General features: G+C 36.0%; 4 protein-coding genes across 6 annotated transcripts; 2 read left to right on the top strand and 2 right to left on the bottom strand.

The window, feature by feature from the left end:
• The first annotated feature begins 921 nt into the window (after positions 1-921).
• LOC149921076 (pituitary tumor-transforming gene 1 protein-interacting protein) lies at positions 922-2,395 on the top strand. Of its 2 annotated transcripts, none has more exons than XM_090163846.1 (5): positions 922-1,152; positions 1,230-1,282; positions 1,378-1,486; positions 1,567-1,785; positions 2,021-2,395. In XM_090163846.1, exons 1-5 carry the CDS (start codon positions 1,029-1,031, stop codon positions 2,062-2,064), a joined length of 549 nt encoding a protein of 182 aa, XP_090019972.1. In that variant the 5' UTR covers positions 922-1,028; the 3' UTR covers positions 2,065-2,395. The 2 variants fall into 2 exon arrangements, with proteins under 2 accessions (XP_090019972.1, XP_090019971.1); XM_090163845.1 differs by lacking the exon at positions 2,021-2,395 and adding an exon at positions 1,910-1,974.
• On the bottom strand, positions 2,219-5,980 carry LOC149921077 (sepiapterin reductase-like). 2 transcript variants are annotated; one of them, XM_090163843.1, is made up of 5 exons: positions 5,947-5,980; positions 5,280-5,842; positions 4,271-4,420; positions 4,099-4,185; positions 2,219-2,801 (listed from the first exon to the last, which is right to left on the bottom strand). In XM_090163843.1, the coding sequence occupies exons 2-5, from the start codon at positions 5,830-5,832 to the stop codon at positions 2,776-2,778; spliced, it is 816 nt and encodes a 271-aa protein (XP_090019969.1). In that variant the 5' UTR covers positions 5,833-5,842; positions 5,947-5,980; the 3' UTR covers positions 2,219-2,775. The 2 variants fall into 2 exon arrangements, with proteins under 2 accessions (XP_090019969.1, XP_090019970.1); XM_090163844.1 differs by lacking the exon at positions 2,219-2,801 and having other exon boundaries at positions 3,890-4,185; positions 4,271-4,390.
• A 5,113-nt stretch (positions 5,981-11,093) lies between these two features.
• Positions 11,094-12,324, bottom strand: ATPsyngamma (ATP synthase, gamma subunit). Its single transcript, XM_090163736.1, has one exon. It carries the CDS (start codon positions 12,118-12,120, stop codon positions 11,239-11,241), a length of 882 nt encoding a protein of 293 aa, XP_090019862.1. The 5' UTR covers positions 12,121-12,324; the 3' UTR covers positions 11,094-11,238.
• A 7,095-nt stretch (positions 12,325-19,419) lies between these two features.
• Positions 19,420-26,772, top strand: LOC149921079 (very long chain fatty acid elongase 6-like). Its single transcript, XM_090163093.1, has 3 exons — positions 19,420-19,523; positions 23,610-24,206; positions 24,324-26,772. The coding sequence occupies exons 2-3, from the start codon at positions 23,623-23,625 to the stop codon at positions 24,436-24,438; spliced, it is 699 nt and encodes a 232-aa protein (XP_090019219.1). The 5' UTR covers positions 19,420-19,523; positions 23,610-23,622; the 3' UTR covers positions 24,439-26,772.
• Positions 26,773-27,544: the final 772 nt, after the last annotated feature.

A 27,544-nucleotide genomic window follows, 5' to 3' on the forward strand; every position in this document is an offset into this window, starting at 1 on the left:
CAGAAAATTTACGGAAAAAGTGAACTACCGGAAACCACTCAATTTGACTTGACTAATACTGATAATAGTTTAAAAGACACTGAAACCAAGATTTGGAATCTCATGTAGGCATATTTTAAACCACACCAACCACGTAGATATAGAAAGTCTAAGGGGGGGGGGGGTTATAACACAACCAGATGAAATTGCGAGCGCGAAATTAGCAATAACGCATATTTAAAGTGCTGGCTAGACTCGGGACGTGTGACAATGACATTTCAGCACGTGTATCAAACGAAGTTTTTTAATACATTTGCGAGAAAATTATAATATTAATATATTTAATATATTAATATATTTTACTGTGCTGCGTTGCGGATGTTTCAATTGATTTTTACGTCTTTCTGTTTATTTCTTAATGTTGAGCTCCTTTCGTACGAAAGGAATCGAGTCCTAGGGGGGGGGGGGTTGAACCACCTAAGTCCCCCCCCCTTATATACGTCCTTGAACCACACTGAAATAATTAAAATTTAGTTACACTGTGATGATTTGTGGTATTTCAGGCTTACAATGATTGCGCAAAGTTAACGTGTGACTTTAAGGGTGACACGGTAGATATAGTAGATTCTTGAGATTTTTATGATTTTCCTAAAGCTGTTTAAATAACTTAATATAATGTCAGATAAATAAAAAAAGTTTTTAGTTTAAATTCTTTCTATGAGATGGCGCGACTATCGCGATTCCACTCTGATGGCAGCCTTCTAGCTTATACGTCCCCGCCCAATCCAATCGTGCTTCTAGTCTAATTTATATTTCTATGGTGCCAAAGCCCATTCACGAAGACTGTACTGTCATCTAGTGGCTTAAAAAACTAACCATTATTATTGAAAAAGAGAAATAGATGACGCCACGAGCCTCATATCTCATTTCTTAAGAAAATTGCGTCTGCTTAATGTTAGTAGGCGTAAGAGGAAGTAGTCGAAGGACAGTAAATTGCATTGTTTGTTGAAATAACTGGATTAGTTTTGAGAACCAGAAAAACTTTCAAAATGAAATCAATTTGTAAATATTTCGCGTTACTACTTTTACCTTTGGCTATATGTACGAACGTAGAAACTGATGTACCAACTACCTCCTTGGCTCCACCAACAACCACAGAAGACCCAATTACTTGTATGAGTCTACGAGTCCTTAAAATTTTCCTACCTAAATACAAAAAGCCTGTAATCATTTTATTATTTTTGCAATAGTTTGTGGCCATCATAACAGTAGCTGTGATGAATGTGTTAAAGCGAGTACTAAGGTATGTAAAAACACACTATATTTAAGAGGCATGACATCATGCCTCACATTGAAAGTTCTGTTTGAGGAACTAAGTCAATTTCTTTGATAACATAGTGCTACTACTGTTATAAGACAAAAACATGCAGCTATTACAAATATACAAAGTTGATCCCTGTTGAGGAGTGCGGTTCACTGGATGATATGGCTTGGGGAACGTGCATAAGTGCGCACTTTTTTTATTTTCCATAACAATATTTTGTTTGCCTAAACGTATTCTACAACTTTTTTCCTATTTTTTTTTAGTTAACTTCGAAGTACTGATTATCAGTTTGAGTGTTGTTGGAGGTGTTTTGCTTATTTCAATAATTATCTGCTGCTGTTGTTGTTGCCGTAAACACAAAAAGGGTTTGTGGGCAAGAGAGCAAGCTAAATTTGAAAGGCAACGCGAGGAGTTAAAAATGCGTTCAGAGGAAAGGAAAAATGAACGTCAATCACGAACTGATGAAATTCGACGTAAATATGGTAAGAACATTTTTAATATCTATAATTTGGGAATTACAACATAAAATTTTTAACTTTAAAATGCTACATGTTAATTCTTAATAAAAGATAAATTAATAGTAAATTTACTTTTAAATGCTATCAGGTTTGTTATTAGATGCTTCAGGTATGTTTGGTAACCCAATTTTACATTAATTGTAGTTAGACCTAAGCTTAATCATTAGAATTATATAAAAATATAAAATCATTTTTTCAGGTCTCATGAAGGACGATAACCCCTACCAACGTTTTGAAGCCTAATTCTTAAAAAAATAATTCCAAAGGAAAAATGTACTTCCGTGTTATTTTAGAAATAGTATATATAGTATAGTAAATCTTAAATGTATTTTAATATAGATATTAACAAAGAACTATTAAACTTAAAAACAATAAATGCAAATATAAACGTTTAAGAGTAACTTTTATAAATTAAGAATTATTAGTACCTAGTATAAATTAAATGGTACTATGTAATAAACAGAAGAAAAAACATTTTATTTTTGTATTATTAAAACAGTATTTAAGTAATAGACTGTTCAGACCTTAATTATATAGTTCAAAGCGTGTTTTATCATTCCACTGTGTTTAAGAAGCTCAAAAACCTTTACAATTTCTCAAAATTAGAGTTTTTTGTATTATAATAAGGAATAAAATTTTCTAAGCCTTATTGCATTTTAGGTAATTAATTAACAAGTTTAAAAGAATAATAAGCTACTCAGTTTTTTTTGGCTTAAAGGGACTATAAGCTGCAAAGCTATCTTTAAAGAAGACTCCTTCAATTTTTTCCTGTTCAGTGGCGCCAAACATTGGTGTCTATGGCCTTTGGCCAACACCATAAGTTTGTTCTAAATGAAATGGCGCAAAACATTTTTAAAGGCCGGAGCTGCAAACGTTGGTGTTCCACACCAAATACCTGAGGTTATATTCCTTTTAAAAAAAATAAAGCCATTGAATTCTTACTAATTACATTTCTCAAGGCTTGAAATTTGTGTCCATACCTATGCAAAAAAATTTAAAACCAGGTTTAAACGGTTCCACCAGCCTCGATAGGGAAGTAACGCGCGTCCATGATCAGCCAATATGAATAACTTTAGTTTTAATAATTCCCACCAAATGAGAATGGTGCTCCAGACCAGACTAATTTATTATCTATTCTCTCTACTTGCACACTTTCAGGAGGGAATATTTCTTACTTTCTTCACCTTATGACGCTGGTGGAACCCTTTAAATTACTTATAAAGTTATAAATATCAAAGACTATAAATTTAATATTTTGTCACATCATTACGATTTGTATACAGGGTGTTAACTAAAAATCGATACAAGGCCAATAACTACCAATTTTTTTAAACTTTTATGATACATAGAACGTTAGAGGCACAAAGTTGGTTTCAATTAGAGAAGCGTTTTCCCTTCACATTTTAGGGGTAAATAACTTTGATCCTTCCTTATTCGACCATTAAAAAGTCAAAAGAACTTAGACAAAATCATGAAGGTCGTGATGAAAATAATGTACCAGAGACCAGGTTGAAGGGCTAATCACTCAAATAATACTCATGCTCGTGTATCAAAATTTGCTAGACATACTCATCTGGTATGGCGTCTTTAGTATTTGTAAACTTGGATGACCTTTAACTAATGTTTCAAGGTCCATCAAAGTTTATCTCAAGAGCCAATGGATTTAGAGAAATGGTTCCAATTTGAATGGTGTTTTACATTGGGTAAAAGACATTTAGACTTAAGACTTCCTATTAGATGAGTATGTCTAGAAAATTTTGTTACTCTAGCACGAGTAAGTTTAGAGTTAATAGCCCTTCAAATTGGTTCTGGTACATTATTTTCAACACAACCTTCCTGTTTTTGTTTAAATTCCCTAGACTGGTTATTGGTCATATTAGGTGGTATCAAAGCTATTTAGACATCAAATGTGACGGGGAACACTTCTCTAATTGAAACCAACTTTTTAACTCTAATGGTTCTCGAGATAAATTTTAAATGACCTTGAAGACATGGTTTAAGGTATTTAAATTTCCATTGTCAATTGACCACCTGTACATTCTGTGTCCTAAAAAATTCAAATTCCCAGATTCAAAAAATTGAGTTATTAAACTTATTATCTCTGTATCGTTTTTAGTTAACACCCTGTATTTACACACACATATTTGGTCACATTTCCAAAGACTAAATATTTTTCTACCTGCTTAAGTTGAGCCGAACAAACATTACTTTTTTTTATAATACATGTATAAAAATACATTAATGGAAATATTTAGTCAAAGAAATCAATATGGGTACCAGACTCGAATGTTCTCTCTTTCACAATATTGAGCAGTTTCTTAACGCTGCCTTCGCAAGATACTAGCGTATCATCTTTTCTGGCATCTGAAATGAAAAATTTATATTTTGGGAAACAATTAAATTATTAATCTACTTTTCCTATTTATCAAAAAAATATTTTGACACTTACTTATAAACCAGTCTCGGACTGAGGGCAACGCTTCCTTTATAATTTGATCAACCATGTCCGTGTCCATAGGCCCAGGAGCGTAATTCAAAACTTTGATGCTTGGATATTCAATTGCTAAAACTTTAAAGTACATTTCTCTTGCAGCTTTAACTGAAATTCAATGTATACCATAAATGAAAATTTTTTTTTTTAAATATTTTATAACAAGTTTCTGATAAACACTTTTGCTACATACATTTTTTCGTACAACATGTTTTCTAAATTTTATGTTTACTCAAATAGGTCTTCCTATAAATTAATATGATCTGGCTTTAATATAGCTCTTATGTCACTGTCTCTTATCTTTACAAGTCTTCGAGTGCATGTTTAAGTTGCAAGGAATTTTGGATTTGCACCTGCTAAGATTATCACATTAAAATTTATTCTTCTTGCGTTTGTTATATTTCTACTCTTTTCCACTTTAATAAAACATTTATTAAAATTTATATAACGGCAATAGTAAGTGTAGGGAGCTGTTGGATCACCTGGCATGAAGGGCTTGCCTCCAACCACCTAAACGCATTGTAACCCAGCCACCTGTTTAAAGGCATAAAAAGTCTCTCGATGACTTGGTCCTAAGGTGGTGCCCAATTATTATTATTATCAAATTATACACTCTTTTATATCCTTATTTGTGAGAGCTGCCATTTTATTACAGGTCTGATTTCAAAAAGTGCATGCAAGGCCGCTTCACGCGGTCAAGTGCATGCAACGTCTCGAGCTGATGAGCACGTGCAGGCGCCCTTGCCTGTACTATTTTAAATTAGGCGTGTAATGAAATGGCCGACTTCGTAAAAGAGTGTATTCTTTAAAAAAATGTGTAATTCTGAATTTCTAAAAACAGGCCCAAATTTGATATTTATAAAACAGTGAATGTTTATTGTGAAAAGTTGAAAACTGAGTTCAATTTATCACAAGAAATAAAACAAGGTCAATAAATTGAAGCAAAATTAATAAAACATCAACTCACCACTGCAATACTGGGCCCAGCCACAAAAAGGTGATATTGCACAAAGAGATGATATGTTAATGATAAGACATTTACCCTGTTGCTCCGTATATTTTAAGAAAGTTTTGAGGAAAGCCGATGTTAACATGTAAACAGAATGCAGATTTAGGTTGAAATAGTCTTGAAGCTGTTGTGTGTTGTCTAATTGATCAACAGTTTTCGAAATTGAACCTAAACTCCCAGCATTATGTATTAAAATAGTTTTATCAAATGTTGTTGTTAGTTCAGATCCCAAAGAAGTCTTGACGAAGTTCAGGGCCATTTCTCCATTTAATAAAGACAGATCTTGGACAACAGTGACAACCTTTACACTTGCGTTTGCGGTTGTTACAGCGTTCTTGGTCATTTCAAGTTTTTCCTGGTTTGTGGCTACCAAAACCATTAAAGAATCTTTTCCAATGTTTTTTGAAAATTCAATTGCTATGATACGTCCATAACCACGACTAGCACCAGTGATAACAATGAATGTTTTGCCACCATTTAATTCAAACGTTTCTTGAACAAAATCTGTCATTTCTAATTTGCTGGAAAAATTTGATCAATATTAACCAAAAATATTAATATAATTTAAATTAATTTTAACAAATTCGAATCAATATGATAATAAAAGTAAAATCAAATTCCAAACCTAAGAGCCTAAAGTTGAAATGTGTAACATAAAATCATGTGATTTGATTGAAGGGCATGTGGTTTTTGAAAAGGAAAATGCGTTTTTTTTTTGAGATACACAAACATCGGTGTCGACCCGAGGCCTTAGACACCAGAACACACACAATAACTGATTAATCAGGGTGAGATATGTGTAACGGCCACGCCAACGGGGGGATACGTGGAGGCAGGGGTGGGGACACCCGTGGCGGAAGTATCCCGACCACCCGTTGGGGGATTGGTAGTCGTCCTCACACGGCCTTCCACAAACTCTGCCTCCCGGACGCCTGGGATTACAGGAGTGAGCCACTACTCCCGGCAGGAAAATGCTTTCGTTTTAGCATTGGTTGGATCTTCGTTTACGTCACGGCCTTTATTTAATGTTTTTTTTTTTCATTCAAGGAAGGAAGATACAAGGGCTGAGTGGGTCTGAGAAGACCGCGAGCCGGGCGAAGATTGTTGAGGCGTGAGTGGGACGGGGGGGGGGACAAATGCGGTCCACCCGTCCACCGGCTTAATCAGGGCGAGATATGTGTAATGGCCACAGGGGCCAGGGGGGTGACACCCGTGGCGGATGTATTCCGACCACCCGTTGGGGATTGGTGGTCGTCCTCACACGGCCATTCACAAACTCTGCCTCCCAGACGCTTGGGATTACAGGAGTACGCCACTACTCCCGGCCTTATTTAATGTTCGTCACAGAATTATCATTCAACTATAGGAGGCAGTGCTTCCAAATGCGAGGAATATTTTCATTTTCCGGGATTTTTCAACCTTCCAGAACGCTAGAAGGGAATAATGGAATTTAAGAGGGAAAACGGCCTTTCTCGGGGGAAAATGAGGGAAAGTGTTCATTGCACGGGAAACAAGTCGACCCCAGCCGTAATATTAGTTCCACATCGGTGTATTCGGGTGGGCAAACCCATGCACCCTTAGTAGACACAGGTAGGCAAACTAATACAAAAGCTGTTGAGGTACGTGATTTCTTATCGTTTGATACATAAATTGCCATCCTAAGTTAAAGAGTGGATGCCGCCCACCATCAGGAGACTAATATAAAAACCGTTGAGCCCATGTGATTTCCTATTGTTTGATATATAATTTACCATCATTTGTTAAAGAGTGGGCACCGCCCACCCTCAGGATACGTGGGTATGCAAACCAATAGAAAAGCTGTTGAGGCCATGTGATTTCCTATCGTTAGATATATAAAATACCATAATAAGTTGAAGGATTAAAACTTGGGCGCCACCCACCCTCAGGATACACGGGTGGGCATAAAAGCAATACAAAAGCTGTTGAGGCCATGTGATTTCCTATCGTTAGATAGATGGAAAGTATCAAAGGTGAAATAGGTAAGCAAAACAGGACGAACCTAATTCTTTTAAATTATTGAAATTAGTGGAAATATGATTTAAAGAAATTCTTAAACTGGGATTCAAATGTGTTTATTTTAGGAAATTTATATCAAACATTTGGGTAGTTTAGGCAAATTCATAAAAAATATACATGATTGTAATTTTGCAGAACAGAAATTAATAGAATATGTCATTCTCAAATTTTATATTATCTCGGTGATTAAATTGGTATTTTCTTAGAGCAGATATTTAACATGGATTATGAACAACTGCATAAATCATATTATTGCAAGAATGTATTTATATACTAAGAATATGGCAAGACGGAGATTCTGTCCAGATGGTCGCATACTTTGCAGCTTAGGGCCTGTTGCAAAAGCCCTAGCCAAAGTGCTAAGTTCGACTGCTTTGGATTTTTTGGTCTCACTCTTTCACGTAGACGCGAGTGTAGAAGATTTCAATCTTTTACTTTTATTGTTCTATCGAATGAGACCAACTTTGTTTTTCGATCACTCTCCCATTAAGGGGGTTGGTCGGAGGGGGCGGAAATAAACGGCACTGCGTGCGCGTCAAAGAGTTCTATCGAATGAGACCAACTTGTTTTTTTCGGTCACTCTCCCTTTAAGGGGGTTGGTCGGAGGGGGCGGAAAATCTCTGGACCAACTATACAAACTATAAAAGTGTTCAAGGCTAAAAGTTCAAGCATGAAATTTGATGAGGACGGCGTGGCTCGCTTGGTATAGGGTTCGGTTTTGGAGATTACTCGGCCAGACATCTGGGTTCGAATCCCAATGTCGCCAATAATATAAATTATAAAAATAAAAATTATTTTTCGCCGCTCCATCCAAAGATAATATAACTACGTACCCTAGATTGGAAATCAAGCTCCTTGCACGTAATGCAGGTTCTTACTGAGTTCCCGGCGGAAGTCGAAAAAAACTGCCTCCATAGAGCCGCTGCTGGCAGGGCTACCGACATCTAGTTAAAACGTTTTAGTGAAAATTGCGTCGTGGTTTTTGACTTGCGGTTTTCAAGATACCAGATATTTTTGCGTTATATTGTTTTAAAACAATAATGGATCATGCCTGTAGCTCTAAAAAAAAATTCTAAACGAAAGAAAACTAGAGGTTAGTAATATAATTTTGGGTTATCTATTGAAATTCCTTATTTCTCACCCTGCTATGGAGCCCGATTTTTCCGACTTCCGGCGCGAACTGAGTAAAAGCCTCACGAGAAAACGGGCTATCGAGAAACGCCGAGATTTCGAATCTAGGGTACGTAGTTATATTATCTTTGCTCCATCTACCGTGTAGTCGCTTTCCACGGCGCCGACGCCTACGCCAAACAAACAACACGTAACGACATTCCGTCCATAGCAATAGTAAAACTTCGAATATATATTCGATGTGAAACTAAAAAGGCAATTTTTAGCTTTTCTGATATCATTGCCTGCAGTGGCGTAGTGAGGTTATTTGGCGCCCAGGGCCAAACTCCCAAATTTGCGCCCCCCCCCCATTTATGGCCACAATTTCCGCCATAAAATTCCTTGTTTTTAAACGAAACCTAATAATTATCAATAACAAAATAAATATTAATATAGTACAATTTAATTGATATATTAAAAAAATTTCAAGTTTCCAATATCCGCTTTAATACTTTAGGCGCCTTTGTCGCCCCCCTGACCGTCGGCGCCCAGGGCGTATGCCCCCCTGCCCCCTCTCACTACGCCTCTGATTGCCTGTTGTAGAAAAGATAATATAACTACGTAGTTATATTATCTTTGGTTGTAGTCTACTCTAATTGTATATTTAGTCCATGAATATGTTATGAGTCACAGATGTAAAAAATATTTTTAATACGTTCCTAAAATGCTAGTTATTTTGATGGTAATGAATGTCATGATCTAAATATCCATTTGCGACTTATATATTTGGGCAAAATTATTCAAATATAAGTAATTTTGAAATAAATAAAACCTTATATTTGGAATTCTTTTCAGAATTAAACTGAATATTTATATAAATTAGTATCAAAAGCTCCAAAATATAGAGGGATAAAAAATGAGAATTTCCTAGTCAAAAAAGGGAAAAAAGGATTTTTCATTTAATGAAATTAACGCATAAGGAAAATTTTAGATATCAGATGTGGAAGCCCTAATAGGAGGTTAGTTTCATTGAGTTGGGAATAAATAGAGGTACAACTAAATCTGGCCTTGGAGGAACAAGATCTGGCTGTCACGGGACCAATTTCGTTCAATAAGGAGACTTTATCAACTTTATCGTTCTAAGTGGCGGCATCTGTCTCTAGTGGTGGCAACTATATTGCAATTGATTTTTTTCGCGAATCTGATGCGAAATTGAGATGTATGATTACTCGTAACAAACAAACCTTTGAAGTTGTTTAAAAATAATTTTATTCTGTCAACACGATCCTTTTTAACTCAAGTTACGGTGAGTTAGCTAATAATTATTTATTTTTAGCCATATAACTTAACAAAATATAGATGGCGCTACCGCCTAATTATAAAGATGAATTTCGTAGTCTTATCAGAACAGGTCCCGCGTAACCACGGCAACCGAAATCGTAATTGTAATTCTAGTAGTATTATTCCCAATTCAATGGTTAGTTTACTCTTTACTCATAGGTATAATATAGTCCGTGGGTTACTGAAGCGCTGTTATTGTTATTGAATCTACGTAACCTACATATTTACCTTTTTTATTGAATTAAATTAAAGATTTAAAATGTATTTACTTAAAGTTATGAAAGTAAACCAATTTTACAAAATTATTTCCTACAGTTTGACTCTCTACGCCGTACCCGGGATCATTGTGCTAAAGTAATCAATTGTCACCCCTATATTTATCACAAACATATTTCGAGCGGTTCCCATATTTCCCACAAAAATATTTCGAGTGGTTTTTCTCGACCGTTTATTTTATTTGTTCATGTTTCCGTTACCGGCAGGAGACATGACTACCGGTATACTACTATTCGTTGTGTTCGTAAAGCTTGGCTCATGTGAAACTATTATTTGGGACTGCCGGGCCTACTTGTTCAACAATTTTATTATTCTGTTTTTTTTTTCCCTATTCTGTATGAACTGCCTACAAGCTTATTTAGCATAGCAGTCCTTACTTGTAAATAAATAAAAATAACTATAATCCTGTAGCTTCCACCAATACTAACCCCATCAGGAGGTAGTATTGGCTGATGCTAGATCTTCCCTGCTGAAGTTTTACTCTCTTTAATTACCTGCCCCTCAATTTTCTTATTTTTCAAGACTGATAATTAAAGTAAATCCTAATATATGGTCAAAGAGTGTAACTTATTACCCAACCACTTCGCTCTAAGCTCTTGAGGGAACTGAAGCTGCATCTGGGACTTTAATATTAGTAGGATTTAGTTTTATATTTGTCCTGTAAATAAAATCTACTTTTATTTTGAGTAATTGTTGGTTTTTTTTATTTGTGCATTCCTTTAATACCAGCGCACAGCCCGAGGGGTCGGACATTTGGCCAAATCCCGTACAAAATTTGGAAAAAAATCCACAAATCCAAGATCCAAGAATTTTGCTCCCATCGACTTTGTATGACAAATCCACAATAAAAAATCCTGGATTTTTAATAAATCCAAAATCCCGTACACAAAACAGGCAAATGTCCGACCCCTCGGCACAGCCTGATGCTCTTTGCCTTTTGCTGGTTTCAATAACCTTTTGGAACTTAAAATAGCAGATGAAAAATTAAAAAAGAATTGTACAACAAAATGGAGTACTTCTATATTTTTATTTCTCTTTACAACCCAATACATGGCCTACAGAATGTTTTTATCCTTTATATAATTTAAACATTTTTTAATACGGCCAATTAGACTTAAAACCATTTTAAATTTTAATGGATAGAAATGGTAGTTTATAACGCGGCTGCTCCAGATATAATTTCAATAAGTTCTTTAGTAATGACAGCCTGTCTGGTCCTGTTGAAGGTCATGGTGAGTTTATCAATCATCTCACCAGCATTTTTGCTGGCGCCATCCATGGCAGTCATACGGGAGCTCTGTTCGCTGCAGGCATTCTCTTTCATGGCATAGTAAATCATGCTAGCCAGTGAAAATTCGAGGTAGCTTTGAAGTACATCAGCATCCAAGCTATCGTAAATGCTCAACTTTTTAGCTGCATTAATAGCTTCAAGACTAAAAACTGGCATCTCCGTAGTTGCGTACGATACAACAGTCTTGAATCTGTTATAAATAATAACTCCTTTATCATATTCCTCTCCGGAATTCAAGACAGCATTTGCAACTTTAAGGGCATCATCGAAAACTGGAGGTTTCCTTCCATATTCGTTAAATACCATTTCAATATTATTAGCATGCTGCCTCTGTAAAAGCGCCCGAGACTTGTCTCCGATGCAGAAAATCCTGACTTTCTCCGGGTTTTTGGCTTCAGCCATGATAGCTTTAACTCTTTTTCCAACGCTTGTATGAACGGCACCACAAAGACCTCTATCAGAGGTCAATGCTAATACCAGGGTTCCAGGGCTGCTATCTTCGCCTCCAACTTCCGCTCGTTGGTAAAAAGCTTGGGCTCCTTCTCCGTACGATCTTGCCGGTCTCAAATCCCTTTCGGCTCTAGCGTATTTTGCGGCTGACACCATCTTCATACTCTGTGTGATCTTCTGGATATTTTTTACAGATTTAAGCCTTAGCCGAATGTCCTTTAGGGTAGCCATATTTCTAGCTTGAACATGACTTGGCATGGAGGTAGCGACGAGCACACGACTTACGATATTCATAGTTGCAACTTAATTTTATTATTAAAAATTCAAATAAACTTTGGCCTTACGTGAGGTTAAACTGGTTGGAAAAGTGCTAGGCCTTAATTTAACCGGGGTCACAAACGCCCGAAATGCCCTTCCCTCTGCAACGGCTAATTTCCCAACAACGATAACGAGATCAGCTCTTGTCCTTCCACTTTTGTGTCCATTCGGGAACGACTCATAATTTCGAAACCACAACCCCGAATACAAAATTCCCATATCTCCGAAATCCCATAACTTAAAATTCCCATTACGTAGAATTATTATATCTTCGAACCACAACCTGGAATACAAAATTCCCATATCTCCGAATTCCCATAACTTCGACTTTTCATAACTTTGAATTCCCATAACTTTGAATTCCCATAACTTTGAATTCCCATAACTTTGAATTCCCGTAACTTTGAATTCCCATAACTTTGAATTCCCATAACTTTGAATTCCCATAACTTCGAATAGTAGTTTTTTGGGTACGAAAATGCTAATTAATATTCTCAACTCAATGGTGAAGTTGGTTTTCGTTGTATAGCTCTAATGCGGAAGGGAATAGGAGAAAGGGTGTTGATTTCAAATAAATGATGAAAAAAAAGACTATAATAGAGTAATGGCACTGGGCGTCCTAGTACGTCACCCATGCTCTTTCCTATACACTCTTTTACGCGCGTTTTCCCCCATCAAGGATCCCTCCCACGATTTCCTCCACAGGCAGCCGCCATAGACGTACTGCACGTTGCACTACTGTAGAAATGTCTTTCCCCCAAAACCCGTTCTCTGGCTTGCAGTACGGTAATGGTGACTCACATGAAATACGCGCATAAAAGAATCTATAGTTTTCTCTATCGTTAACTTTTCCCGTGAAATTTCCCGTTCTGAGTGATTTCCCCCGCTTTTTTCCCCTTTTCCCAAGGTTCTTACAAGCGGCACTATGCCTTTTTCCAGCTTTAGAATATTTTGCAGCGGTCTTAGTCAGTTTTCCCCGAAAACGGGATTTATTCCCGCTATGTGGAAACACTGATTACAGGGCCGGATTTAGGGGGGGGGGGGGGCAGAGGGGGCAATTGCCCCCGGGCGCCATCCAAATAGGGGCGCTGAAGAAATCTTGTTATACCCATAGCGGATTCGGCAAACACAAAAATATCTAAAAATAAAATTTACCCGTTTGAAATTTGAATAATGGCATTGTTACACACTTTATTTTGGCGCGAGAAAATCTTTTTTAAAAGTTAGTTTTAGTGACTGAGAGGGAAGAACGTAGCCACGTTTTGTTTATAGACTAGCATAACAGCAATGAGCAATCTCGCGTTAGGGCGATAATGTTCCGACAGCCAGCACCATCCACGGCAATCGTGTCTCTCCTCGGGTTATACTTCCCTACGGTTAGCATATGTAACATAATTTATCATAAGTATGCCACTGTAGCTTTATTCCATTCAAAAATCTTCACTAACGTTTTGTTTCACCACGAACCAGTAAAAAGGTGGACTACGTTAGATTTTAACCTTTTAATTCATCCTAGTAATTTTGGGAGTCACACTATTGGCTACTAACATATTTATTTAAGCCAATGGAAAACCTCTAAATTGAGAAGAAATTTTTTGCGTCGGAATTTTAGTCAGCCCAATGTAGCTTTATTGAAATTTATAAACTCGCTCGGTTTGTGCGGATGAAGTTAAATAATGAGTAATTTAGAAAAATAAAAGGTTGGGAAAAATGACAATTAAGTGATCGCTTTCCGAAAATGGAACAAGTCGTCGAAGTGGGATATTCCACCAGCGTTATTAAAACCCATATCAAGCCTAGAAGAGTTAGGCTTAGGCTCAAACAGAGTTGCCAGATGGGCGGTTTTCCGCCCAAATCGGGCTTCTTTGCGGAGGCTGTTGCGGGGAAAAAAACCTCTGGGCGGGAGGCGGTTTTTTGGGCTGGTGCCAAAAATTCGAGGCGAAGTAACGGGGTACCGGTTTTCCCCCTTCCAACCCCATTCTTCATAACGGGAATCAACGTTCCTAGAAAATATAAGCTGGAACCAGCTTTGCAAACTGTGATGTTTTCAATAATTTTCTAAAATTATTTTCAAATAACGCGCCAATTCCCGTTCTATAGCAGAAATCGGTAATTTTTCTTGGGCGGGAATTTGGGCTCTTTTGGGGTTAATCAGATTTTGGCTTGTGCGGGAATTTGGGCTAGTTGTAAAGTTGGTTTGTGCGAGATCTAAAATATTATTCTGGCAACTCTGGGCTCAAAAGAATCTGGAAAGACTCCAACCTTGTAGATGCGCCAGAAAAGCTCAACCTGAATTTCAACTATTTTTTCCAATACACCTGCTTCTTTTATTTGACAATGCAAATTTATTTTAGAACGTGAGTCTCCGAGAACTTCATTAATTTTCAAATTAATTACATTAACAGAATTTGACAGTAGTTCATTTTAGCTCCTAAGCCTTGGTTGTTCAAACCGGTTTGTTTACTAAAATAATGGCCGTCGGTTTATCAGACGTAGAGCTAATTGGGCGACGGTATTATCGGCATTTGCGATTTGATGACGTCAAATATGACATCAAATATGACGTCAAATATAACGTAGGGTACGGATGACGAAATATCTGTGAAACAAACCGTTAGTGAAGAAATAGAGCTAGTAGCATACTTATATGTTACATATGCTGTTAGTGACGTAATCTGGGAATCGTCTACTCGTCGCTGTAAATGTTAGCCCTTGTTGTATTTTGATTGTTTTTTATTAAACTTTTTATAACAGTTAATGTTATAATATTGACGGTAATTGTTGGTTATTTGGATTTGGATTTGCAAATGTAAATAAACTTTAAATCATAATTTAAAAAGGTTTAATTAATTCCGAGCTCAACCTAAATTTTTAATGTAATTTTAAATATATCGCGTGTTAAATGGACATTCAATATTAATTAGGTAATTGTTAAGTTATTGGACATTAATATCGGTAACAAGTAATAGTTTCAGTGAGTCAACAGACAACAGTCAGATAATGGGCCCCTAAGTGGTATACACAAAATATATATCAATGTATTTTTATTGTCAAAAATATATTATCTTTATTATACAAAGAAATAATTTTAGGAAATAATGTGAGACATTCTAAGGTTTTCTACCTTTGCCTTTTTACCGAATTCTTCAACTACTAGAATTGGATTTTCTCTAAGCTTATTTCCATATTCTCCGTAATAGAAATAATGCTTATGTTAACGTAAAGCGAATCGAAAAAATCGTTTCCTGACATTTGGAAATCAACTTTGTAGGATTTGGATTAAGATATGAGTGTTTGGTATTTTGAAAGCCGAACTACAAAATGAACCTTAGGTTTCCAATTGTGCCGAATTTTTATTAACTCAAGGTACCCTACCTAATCCTTTGCGCGGACAATTATTATATATAGAGTACACCTCAAACACGCTACTTCAATTGGTATCTAAGCGGTTTCACTCAGAACATAAACGAAATGCTAAGTTTGGCACCCCCCTACGCTCCTCGGGCTCCAGTGGGCGCCCACTCGGAAATTGCCCCCGGGCGAAAGTCGTCTTAATCCGGCCCTGACTGATTACCAGGCAAAATGGGGGTGCATTTGGCCCTACCTGCCCCCCAATTCCGCGGCTCCTGCTTTTACTTAATTATGAAGCTGACATGAATATTGAAAATGTATTATTATATTTCTTAAAAATTCATTCTTCCTAAGGATTTGTGTGTATTAGTCTCACGTACAGTGTAGCCGATGCCGATGCCGATGCCGATGCCGCCGTGTCGCGCATACCTCTTCAACGGTTAGGGCTAGAAGAGTCAATGATATCTCGTTCGAATGTACATGCATCGCCATTGACAGCCTTTCATAAAGTTTTGAAATCGAAGCCCAAGAAGTTGGGCATTTGCTAAATTTACCGTTTTCGGTAGTTTGGCTTTGTGTGGTTGATATTTTGTTAAAAATTAAGTCCGGTAACGTTAAAAAAATATTATTGGATAGGTTAGGATTCATTTGAACTACAACTTCGTTTATATCAGTAAATATTAAATTTAAGTATAGTTTTCGGGGTTATTTACGGGACCCTAATGTTCGTGTTTTTATATTTCCGCCTGAAAGTCGACATAACGTTCCTTAATTTAAGTCCGATTTTCATGAAAGTTATATTTTTGAATAGCTGTGTTTTCCATATATCCTAGAATTGCAATTTCGTTGCTTAATTTTAATTCTTAGTAAGGTTTTAGGACAGCGTATAAGTACCCCCATCAACTTCCAACATTGGAAATACGTGTGGTTATAGAGACTTTACGCTCTCTGGCATTTTCCAAGGCCGTTCTAATATGACCCAAAGTCACAAATAAGTGTGACACTTATCGGAGTAATACGCAATGCTTACAACGTATGACCTGAAGTAACAAATAAGTGTGACACTTATCGGAGTAATACGCGATGCTTAAAACATGTGACCTGAAGTAACAAATAAGTGTGCCACTTATCGGAGGCCGTTCTAATATGACCAAAAGTAACAAGTAAGTGTGTCACTTATATTTCCGCCTGAAAGTCGGCATAACGTTCCTTAATTTAAGTCGGATTTTCATGAAAGTTACATTTTTGAATAGCTGTGCTTTACATATAACCAAGAGTTGCAAATACGTTCCTGAATTTTAATTCTAAGTAAGGTTTTTTGGGCAGTGTATACGGAGCCCCGCAATTTCCAACATTGTAAATCCGCGTGTTTATAGAGGTCTACGCGCCCGGTTCCCTCTAGCGTTTTTCAAGGCTGTTCAGAGTGCACCGCGCTTTCAACGTATGACCAGAAGTAACAATTAAGTATGACACTGATCGACCTAGTCTCTTCGGCGTATGACCAGAAGTAATAAGTGTGATCAGAACTAACAAATAAGTATGAAACTGATCGAACTAGTCTTTGCCTAAGGTGGTGCCTTGGGTATTAGCCTAGCTGATTATTATTATTGTTGTTATTATTATTATTAACCGGAAGAAATCAGTGTGACACCCAACGGCTGACTAGTAGTAACTAATAGGTGTGATCAGAAGTAAAAAATAAGAGTGACACTGATCGAAGGAATCTTCGATGCTTTCAAAGCATGACTAGAAGTAACAAATAAGTGTAAATATGTATATATGTGTGACCGTGGATATATTTTTGTTTTGATACCAGCGTTGCAGGTTGCTGTGAATAGCTCAAACAAACTAAACACATTAGAAGGATTGTGTGTATTCTGACCGTCGTACGTCTGGTTTCCCCTCGGTTTCTTCGATTCGATCACGTTACGACCTATTCTAGATTGCGTTTTACCATGGTAACCAACTTTAGATAGCGCCCTACAGCAATAAACCGATGGACCCCGATTCTTAGGAGGTCACGTGCCTAAAGTGGATAGTAGCTTCGTTACAAAACCGTCAATCAAAAAGTATCTGAATTATGGAACGGATTTCTATGTTACATTAAATACAAGTCGTAGCAAGTGTTAGCAGACTATTTTTGATTTAGATCATACACCCTTTAAGGAATTGAAATCGCGAACGAAAACTATCGCTACGCCACCTTTGGTTCACCATTGAAACCATGATAGCGGCCAAAGACAACGTTTTAGATTTTCCTCATCGGTATGGGTAAATTTGACTTTATAAACAATGATACTCACATTTTAAAATAATTTTAACATCGTTTCTTATATTTTGGAAGTTTATTAAAAAAAACGTTCTTATGACTTTTTAATTTGACTGTAGCAGACGCTAGATCATAGGCGCTACCACGGAGAAGCTAGCGCAGTTACGCCACCTAGACTCGTTTCGGCGCTCAGCCAATCTAAACGTTAGTTTCGGTATTTCCCACCAAGTGACGGATAATTTATCATTTTTCCTCCTCGGACAACTTTGGCACGTGCTTTTCCTTTTTACCACGCTGGTGCAGCAATCCTTTATTTTTGACCAAATGAATAATTTTAAAATCAAACAAACTGCCAATTTACTCATTGATCAATTTACTAATTTACTAGTTAAATGAAAAAAGTAATTTTGAGAATTACTACATGTAATTTTTAGTTGTAAATTACACCACTAAATTACGTATTGTAGTAAATCACATTACTAAATTACTCACTGTAGTAAATTACATCACTAAATTACTAATTGCAGTAAATTATATTACTTAATGACTTATTGTAGTAAATTACATCACTAGATGACTTATTGTAGTAAATTGCATCACTAAATGACTAAATTACTTATTGTAGTAAATGACTAAATTACTTATGGTAGTAAATGACTAAATTACTTATTGTAGTAAATTACTAAATTACTTATTGTAGTAAATTACTAAATTACTTATTGTAGTAAATTACTAAATTACTTATTGTGGTAAATTACTAAATTACTTATTGTAGTAAATTACTAAATTACTTATTGTGGTAAATTACTAAATTACTTATTGAGGTAAATTACTAAATTACTTATTGTGGTAAATTACTAAATTACTTATTGTAGTAATTTACTAAATTACTTATTGTAGTGAATTACTAAATTACTTATTGTGGTAAATTACTAAATTACTTATTGTAGTAAATTACTAAATTACTTATTGTGGTAAATTATTAAATTACTTATTGTGGTAAATTACTAAATTACTTATTGTAGTAAATTACTAAATTACTTATTGTGGTAAATTACTAAATTACTTATTGTAGTAAATTACTAAATTACTTATTGTGGTAAATTACTAAATTACTTATTGTAGTAAATTACTAAATTACTTATTGTAGTAAATTTCTATATTGATTTTTGTAGTAAGTTACTAAATTACTTATGGTACGATTTTGACAAATTTTCATAAATTAGTAAAAAGTACCAAAATTAAATTACTAAATTTAGAAATTACCAAATATTATAGAATGACTTTCTTTTGTGTTGGTTGTTTTTAATGTGTATGGAAAATTGAAAAATATAAATTACGATCAATTACAATTCAAGGCAAACCAAAATTACGCAATTGTTAAATTAAAAATTCATGAATTATCAAAAATAGGTGCGGCTTTGACATACAATTCGATAAAAATATTCCTTGAAATGAAGATTCAAAAGGAAGGTTTTAATAAAAGAATAAAGTTGTACCAAGTATAATCAATAATTTGCATAACGCTTTTCCTTATTTTGAAATAACTCGTTTTACGTTAACCTTTCTTGACAAATAATATAAATTTCCTCGAAGACCCGAGACAATTCTGGTAGTTTAGATTAGAACATCGATCGCACCGGTCTTAATAAATACATGTGTGCGTCATCAGTTTTTCGTATTTCGCGACTTGGTTCAATATTTTACCAACAAAATTTCATTTTCCGAATATAGAAGGTTTTTGGAACTTTTTGCAAAGGTATGTTTAATTAATAACGAAAGTTTATTATGATACGAGAGAAGATACAGCTACGTCATAAAAATTAAACTGTTCTACACTTTTGCCCCAGTGTAAAACCGAGAACCGATTACCCGACAATGTAATGTTTAAATGATGGTGTTTCGATGTTGCGACAATATTTCCCATTCCACCAAATTAGCCTTCTCAGTGTACACCGAGCTGCCTAGCGGCCAATAAGAGAAGCTCACAAATTTTCTTTTGTTACAATAGAGAAAATTTTGCATTTATGACTGCAACGTCGCTTTTGAAATTGCTCATTAGCAAGAAAAGCCATTCCAATTCGAAAATTCCGACTGACGGTTTTTACGAAAGCGATTCCCAAAAAATGCTTGGACCCTCGAAATAAATTATTCATAGTGAACTCAAGGGGTCACCAGGAACCTCAATTTAATGTGAAATGTTTATAGACAATTTTCAAATATATTTGAAAATATCTGCTTTTCCTGTCGATTGTCAACTCTTTCTGACAATGTCACTCCTAATCAAAAACTTGCTTGCTTCTCAAACAGTCATCTAATTTTATTATTCCGTTTCTCTTTACATAATTTCTTAATTTTCATCCCCCATTTGACATCATAGACCAAACTGCCCAACTTTTCAGAAACGCATTATCAACCATTTTAACATGTTGAGTTTGAATATGCGTTTTATTAATTCGATGTTACTAACATCGGACCTGAAGCCTTTATAGATACCGAGATACGCTGCTGGTAAAACGCATTATAACCCAAAGATTATGAAAATAATCTGCAGAAACGCGTATGTTTTTACAAAATGCATTTTCCGTATAATATCGCATTAAAAGATACTTAAAAACAATCGAATAGGTCATAATTTTCAGAAACTAAATAATGAGAAACGAGTATAATGCAAGGTTTGGGTCCGTATGCGCCGTTCCCATTTTCGCGGCTACCATTTGCGCGGTTGTGCATTTGCGCGGTTGTGCATTTGCGCGGTTGTGCATTTGCGCAGATTACCATTAGCGCGGCTTCTCATGACGTAAATATTGTATATTAAGCAATGACGTTAATATTGCGTATTAAGACATTTTTCCTTGAAGAAGGGTTGTTTCGGGTTTTTTTTTAAATAAATAACCTTGTTTAGCATCCACCTGAGCTGCTAGCGTACGATTAAGGTCCTGTCGCGCTGTAAATTTCAATGATTTTCATGTTTTCCTCAGGTGAAATATTGTTCGTCGAATTACTATCTTGGGAATATATTTTTAGTCGACAGCTGTTCGACTTGGTATCTGCCTGGCCTGCGGGAGTCATCTTACCCGACCTAGCCTAAGCTTGCAACGGCCACCTATCATATTCGTAGTTCAATCAGAACTATAGCCTGTACTACGCTGGAAATGTGAGATAATCTTAAGAATCATACGCAATGTATTGGCGCCTAACGGCGCCGCGCACTCACTACGCTCGAGCGCTGGGGGCGCGCGACGCAACCCCAACCACATTCTTGCTATCACGATGAACCGTCTACAACGCGACCTAGAGGACAGTACGGTCAGTACCTAGCCATAACGAACCAAGTATTGTTCAACTTATTATTAACATAACGTATCGTAAAAAGGGAATATATGATAAATCGAAAAGTTGTTTGCTTTCTAACGTGACTAGCGCCAATTATTCCTAGTTTTTGCTAAACCTGTTGGCAGAAATGTGAAATTAGTTGGTCCCCATAAATAACAAGACATAAAAAGTAATTTTTTAATTTGAAATAAAAAACGATTACGACTAATTTTTTCGGTATAGCTTATTTTCGGGTAGCTTCAACTTATTTGGGGGTCGGTTTAAAGGGATCCCTCTCTCACAACAGGGGAAGGCATAGGGGTCACAAAAAAACTGGTTTTGAAGCACACTGCAAGTCTGGATTTTATGTTACCCCTCTGCCTCCCCCTGTTGTGAGTGATGGATCCCTTTAACCTTCTCAATAATCGCAAAATATTATTATCCTTGAGCAGTACGATGTTCCCATTTAAGAAAGCGCTCATTTTTATCCCTGGTCCGACTTCGATTGCTGAATATTCCACCTGAATGTAAGCTTAACCTCTACGAAATACAGCTGAATTAGGTCTAATGCAACTGTTACAAGCTGCATTTATTCCTTCGAACCGAGAAACTTTTGCACAGCGTAACAAATACTACTTTTTCATCTTAGCCGAAAGGCCGAGAAACTACGATTGTTGCTGTTCGACTAAACATATATACCCTAGAGAATAGTTCAACGAACAATATTTAACCGTAGAAAAACATTAAAATTATTGTTATTTACAGCACGATCGAACATAAAACAAAGTTATGACCAAAAAACCGACACGAAATACCTTTTCCCAAGGTGGAAAATTTCCATTATTTTAACAAGCACTATATAAACCGTGACTTGCAGGTCCTGGTTCTCGGAAATATTACTTCTTTGCGATTTGTTGGGAGGATGATTTATTGGAAAAGCTCAAATGCATTACGCATTTTAAGGCCTATTACTCCGTGTAAAACGCATTATGTTCAATTATTTGGATTTGACACTAAAAAATATATAAACTATTTATTTCGTATCCGTTAGAGGGCGTAGTTTTCTTATTTTTCTTATAAAATCTCAAAATTGTCTTTTTGTGGAGAATGTGTTTCTGAAACCTAGGGTAGAAAAATATCACTATTCGCAAGTCTTATAATTTGACGCATCTTTGTTTAAAATCGACACAAGATTTAAGTAAATCGTTACCTGAATTTGAGAAGTCGTAGGTAACTTTATGGTAACTCTGCTTCGAACAATTCCTATATTAATTAACTTTATTTAATCTTATGGAAAAAGATTTCGTGATATTTAGAACTTAAAAATATAGTAACAGTATTTCGATTATAAAATTACCTTAACTCTGATTTTTTAAACTTAAGAAATTGTTTATTTGAAAAAGCAGATTAATTTTATAGTAACTGAAATTACGATATTATTTGTTTATATTAATTTCAAATTACGATTCAACCATTTATAGTTTTAGTTTTTTTATAGTAATTATAATTTTTTTTATTACTTCTTTTAAACATATAAAACATTTTGTGATAAAACTATGTTGGATATTCGCGATTTGTGAAAAGGATTCAAAACTTCAAGGTTAATTTTTTTACAACTTGATTGTTCAAGTACAACTTTTTTAAACTTAAGTAACGAAATGTACCTTATTCTAAGCCTCGCCTAAAATCGGCGAAGTTTAGAAGCTCATGAATGGCCAATGGCGAAGTAAAGGCTATTTAAAATTTAACAACGAACCCCATTTTATACACTGTTCACTCGAGTTCCAAAAGAAATTGAACACGAATGTTACTTTGATTTTAAACTGTATGTGATCTCGAGTGCTCTCGGAGCGATCGTTGTGAGGTTTTCTTACCTCAATGGCAATCTCATAATAGCTCGTGATCACATTAGCGTACTCCACCGGCGACTCACTCCCGAAAGGAGCGGATGAAAGTTGATCCGAAAAATTCGCGATTTCAAAAAATCTGAAGTGGGTTTTAACGTTAATTGCTTCGTAGCGAACTCTACTGGAAAACTTGATCGCTGGAACTTCTGAGCGCTCACGAAATGTGACCGTCTCTCTGGAATGCTCACTAGGTCTCTTAAAATAAAATGCTACATAGGGGCCCAGTTAGAAGACGTTGCCTAGGACCCGGAAAACTACAAACGCGGCCTTGGCACTCTCATTAGTTCCCTGAAACTTATGTTTGAATTTATTTGAAGGGCACTGGTTTTCCCTGCCACCTCTCATGCCAGTGGGAAAATTCAACCATGAGGACCGTGGATAGTCTTAACATATTAATTTACCCTATTGACCCTAAGCAAAAATAAAACATTTTTGCTTCGAACATTTCATGGTCTTTAGTGAGATGTCACCGGAAAGCAGGGTTACCAAAACATTGATTTGAAATTACTAATTTCGCGGAAACTCTATTGAAATATCGCGTCTGCTTTCCCAGCGTCCCATAATTTCATTAAAAAAAGTCATTTTCTAAAGGTGTTTAATTAGAAACCGTATCCTTTTTACAGAAAACAAAACAAGATGTGGTCTGCGGCTAACTACCCCGAAACATTCTACTTTGAATTCGAGAAGAACTTCAATTACGTGGAAGGCCGGCAATGGATCACTCGAAACGTTCAAATGTCCATTTACATTTCTCTGGCCTACGTCCTGGTCATCCTATCCATTCAAAAATACATGTCGACCAAACCGGCTTACAACCCGAAAAAGTACTTTGCCTTGTGGAACGCCGCACTGGCTGTCTTCAGCACCGTAGCCACGGCCCGAACGTTACCGATTTTCTCGTCCGCTTTAAAAGACCAAGGCTTCCACCACTCGATTTGCGAAGCCACGGATTTGAGATCGAACAACATATTTTCCTTTTGGGCCTTCGCTTTCTTGGTGTCCAAAGTTCCAGAGCTAGGAGACACAGTTTTTATCGTTCTACGTAAACAGAAACTAACGTTTCTGCACATCGCGCATCACGCGTTAACCCTCGGCACTTCGTGGTTCGTCGGAGTCGATTGGGTGCCGATCTCGCGATGGTTCGTGGTCATGAACTACACCGTACATTCGGTCATGTACTCCTACTTCTCTTTGAGAGCCTTGGGTTTTAAAATATCGAGGTACGTAGCTATGAGTATCACCGTGTCCCAAGTTACGCAAATGATCCTAGGATTTATCGTCAGCCTGTACGCCTCTTACATGCATTTAACTGGTCAACAATGTAATATTACCCGCAGGTCCGGTTTTATGGCGGTGACCATGTACTTTTTTTACGTTTACTTGTTTGGAATTTTTTTTCTGAACAAGTACTTCAGCCATAAACAGTGCAAAGTTAAGAACAAAAGTGACTGAGTAACTTGAATCAAGACTAATAACGTCGCCAAATCGGGAGCTCTGCTTCCGGTGGTATAGAATGAGCACTATTTTTTTCCAATGTTAATGGAGGTCGATTTTTATTCCGACTAAGCTGACGACGGCGCTACACAACATTAGGGGGGGGGGGGCTCACCCACTTTTATTAAATAACGGCGCACGACCCACGATCGGTGTCACGTTATTACATAGAAGCGGGTGCCCCACCCCAGGGTGACCACAGAATATTTCAAAATTATAGTAAATTTCTAAGTGAAATATAGGAAAATATAGGAAGAAAATTGGGGGAGAAAATGTAGGGAGAAAATAAAAGAAAAATAGGATAAAATTAATTATACAATAAGAGAAAACGGTTGTCAAAATTGTTTAAAGGGGGAATAACATTTAAAATAAAGTTGATAACCGATAGAAATAGTCGAAAACTATCGCCAAACAGTGTTGGAAATAAGCATCTATAAAAACTAGGACGTTTTAAAGACTTCTAAGGGTAAAATATCAACTATTTTAATTTCTTTAGACTTTTGAATTAAAATATAGGGTATTATAGAAATTTAATGAAATTATAAGATAAAATGGAAACGGTCAATTATAGGAAAATATAGGAAAAACTGTGGTCACCCTGGCCCCTTAGTGTGCAGCCACGGTCAACTTGGATCTTCTCGTAAACTCGCACAGAAGGCCAGCCAGAGGTTCAGCCGGAGTAAAAATCTTTCTCATTATTTTAAGAAATTTCATGTACTCATGGACTCACATTTTTTGCAGAGCCGTGTTGTTCAAATTGACGATATGTACTAAATGGATATCCCAACCTTTAAATTGTCTATCTCGAAAATATAGTGAAATATTATAATAAAAAATAACTAGTATCTCGACGTTCAAAAGGCCATCTTTAGGATCGCAAACCTGGTCACCCATGTATTAAAATCCTAAATTATAAAATAGATATTATAAACAAGGCTATCTCGATCTTGAAACTGGTAATTTCGCCTTCAACAGTTGGATCATTTATATTTTAAATTTGGGGGTTATAAAAGTGGGCGTTGTTTGAAGTTGTTTAAGTGGCTGCATATTCAAAACTATTATACGTATACACTTGGAATATTTTAAGAATACTACAATGGACCCGATGATTCTTATAGAAACGGGTGTGGTTTACAGGGGAGATTTCCAAACTCGGCGCGTAGTCGACTTTAAGCCTTGTCACAAATAGAAGCCCATTTACCTTCTGTTCTCTTTTAAAACCATCTAAATGCGAGATAATACGCAGAACTAGACTTGTTTCGTGAACAATTCTCGAAAATCTTTAGTGTGAGAGCGCGGGTTCAAATACTTTGACCATACTACCGAAGTAACCGAAACTAAGTTAACTAACCAAATCATGTGACCACCGATCATTTTCGGAATCATCTATTGATGTTTTTTAAATTCATTTTCTGGGAAGTTTATGCTCTATGTTAGTGTCCTTTAATTTTCTTCTTTAAATAGGCCAGGGAAGGTAACCAGCCAATGAATTTGAAAAACTGAATTACTTCTCACATTTAGACATAGTTTAAGCCCCGCTCGTTACCAATGGATCCTTACAAATTCCAAATGTGTATAGTTTCCTGCTATTACAAAATTTCTACTTTGACGGATCGTTGTTGTTTGGCCATTTGATGTGGCATTATGAGACTCTACAATCAACTGACATATTTGTTTATAGTTATCTTAACAAATATCGTAACTCGGAAAGGAAGGTCGATTGTTTGTACTAAATGATGTCGAAAGAATCATTTATTTTCTATTAACATGAATGTATGAATTTCCACCATGGACATCAAACTGCATTCGGTTGTTTGTCCTCAGTCACTAGGATTTCAGAAGCTCGTTATTTTGACGTTGATTAATCGTCGCCACTCCAAAATTGGTTTGATGGGCAACTTTCTCAAACTTGGCTAGTTTTCATTGCCAGGGCCTAATTTAATTTGCAATATTTTAATATACATGTTTTCGATTGAACGAAAAAAGGTAGAAATATTAGCAGAGAAAACCTTTATTTATAATTATCATCTGATTTTGAAGCAGTACAGGTATTTCTCCAAGCATAAATTAGAAGGAATTTTTACGTTCAATTCCAAAAACGATTTTTCGAACGAGTTAACGACAAACGAGCAATTATTGTTACTTAAAGCTAGGAGCAACAACACAAGGAGAACGCAGCTAGCCTTTAAACACGCTAACGAAAGGTTGTGTACGAATTTCATTGGACGAGCGTCACGAGCCTTTACGCTGAACGTTTTACGGGCGGGGGGGGGGGGGAGATAATTTCCGAATTTTCCACTAAAGCGTCTAGCTAATGAAAAACGTACATAAGAAAATCCACAATTTTTGACGGGTTGCGTCCCCTTGTGTGGGGGCTGTGTTTGTTGCTCCTAGCTTAAAGCAAATGTTCCTCAATAGAGTATTTTGTATTTTCAAATACTTTTCCAAAGTGTATTAAGTATTTTATTTTAAATACTGTTTCTAGCAAGTATTTAGCATTTTATTTTAAATACTGTTTCTAGCAAGTATTTAGCATTTTATTTTAAATACTGTTTCTAGCAAGTATTTAGCATTTTATTTTAAATACTGTGTCTAGCAAGTATTTAGCATTTTATTTTAAATACTGTTTCTAGCAAGTATTTAGCATTTTATTTTAAATACTGTTTCTAGCAAGTATTTAGCATTTTATTTTAAATACTGTTTCTAGCAAGTATTTAGCATTTTATTTTAAATACTGTTTCTAGCAAGTATTTAGCATTTTATTTTAAATACTGAGAACGAAGTAGTTTACCCAACACTGGCGCTTTTGTACTTCGCGTAAAATGGCTTACCGAAAAATTGTATTGAAGGGCAACGTTTTGAAATTTGACCAGCTTTCAGTGCCAAGGCCTAGCGCGAAATTTAGTTTAAATAAAATATTTAATACACATCTTTTTGACTGATCTAAAATACATGATAATATTAATAATAAATTATTTTATGATTATCAAGTAATTTTGTTAAAGTACAGGTATTTTTCTAAGAATCACGAGTCATTTTCTTCACCGGTTAAATCGCGCAATCC

This window comes from Leiobunum rupestre, chromosome 11 (genome assembly GCF_980474605.1).
Source record: "Leiobunum rupestre chromosome 11, qqLeiRupe1.1.hap1, whole genome shotgun sequence".
In the NCBI taxonomy this organism is placed as follows: Eukaryota; Metazoa; Arthropoda; class Arachnida; order Opiliones; family Sclerosomatidae; genus Leiobunum; species Leiobunum rupestre.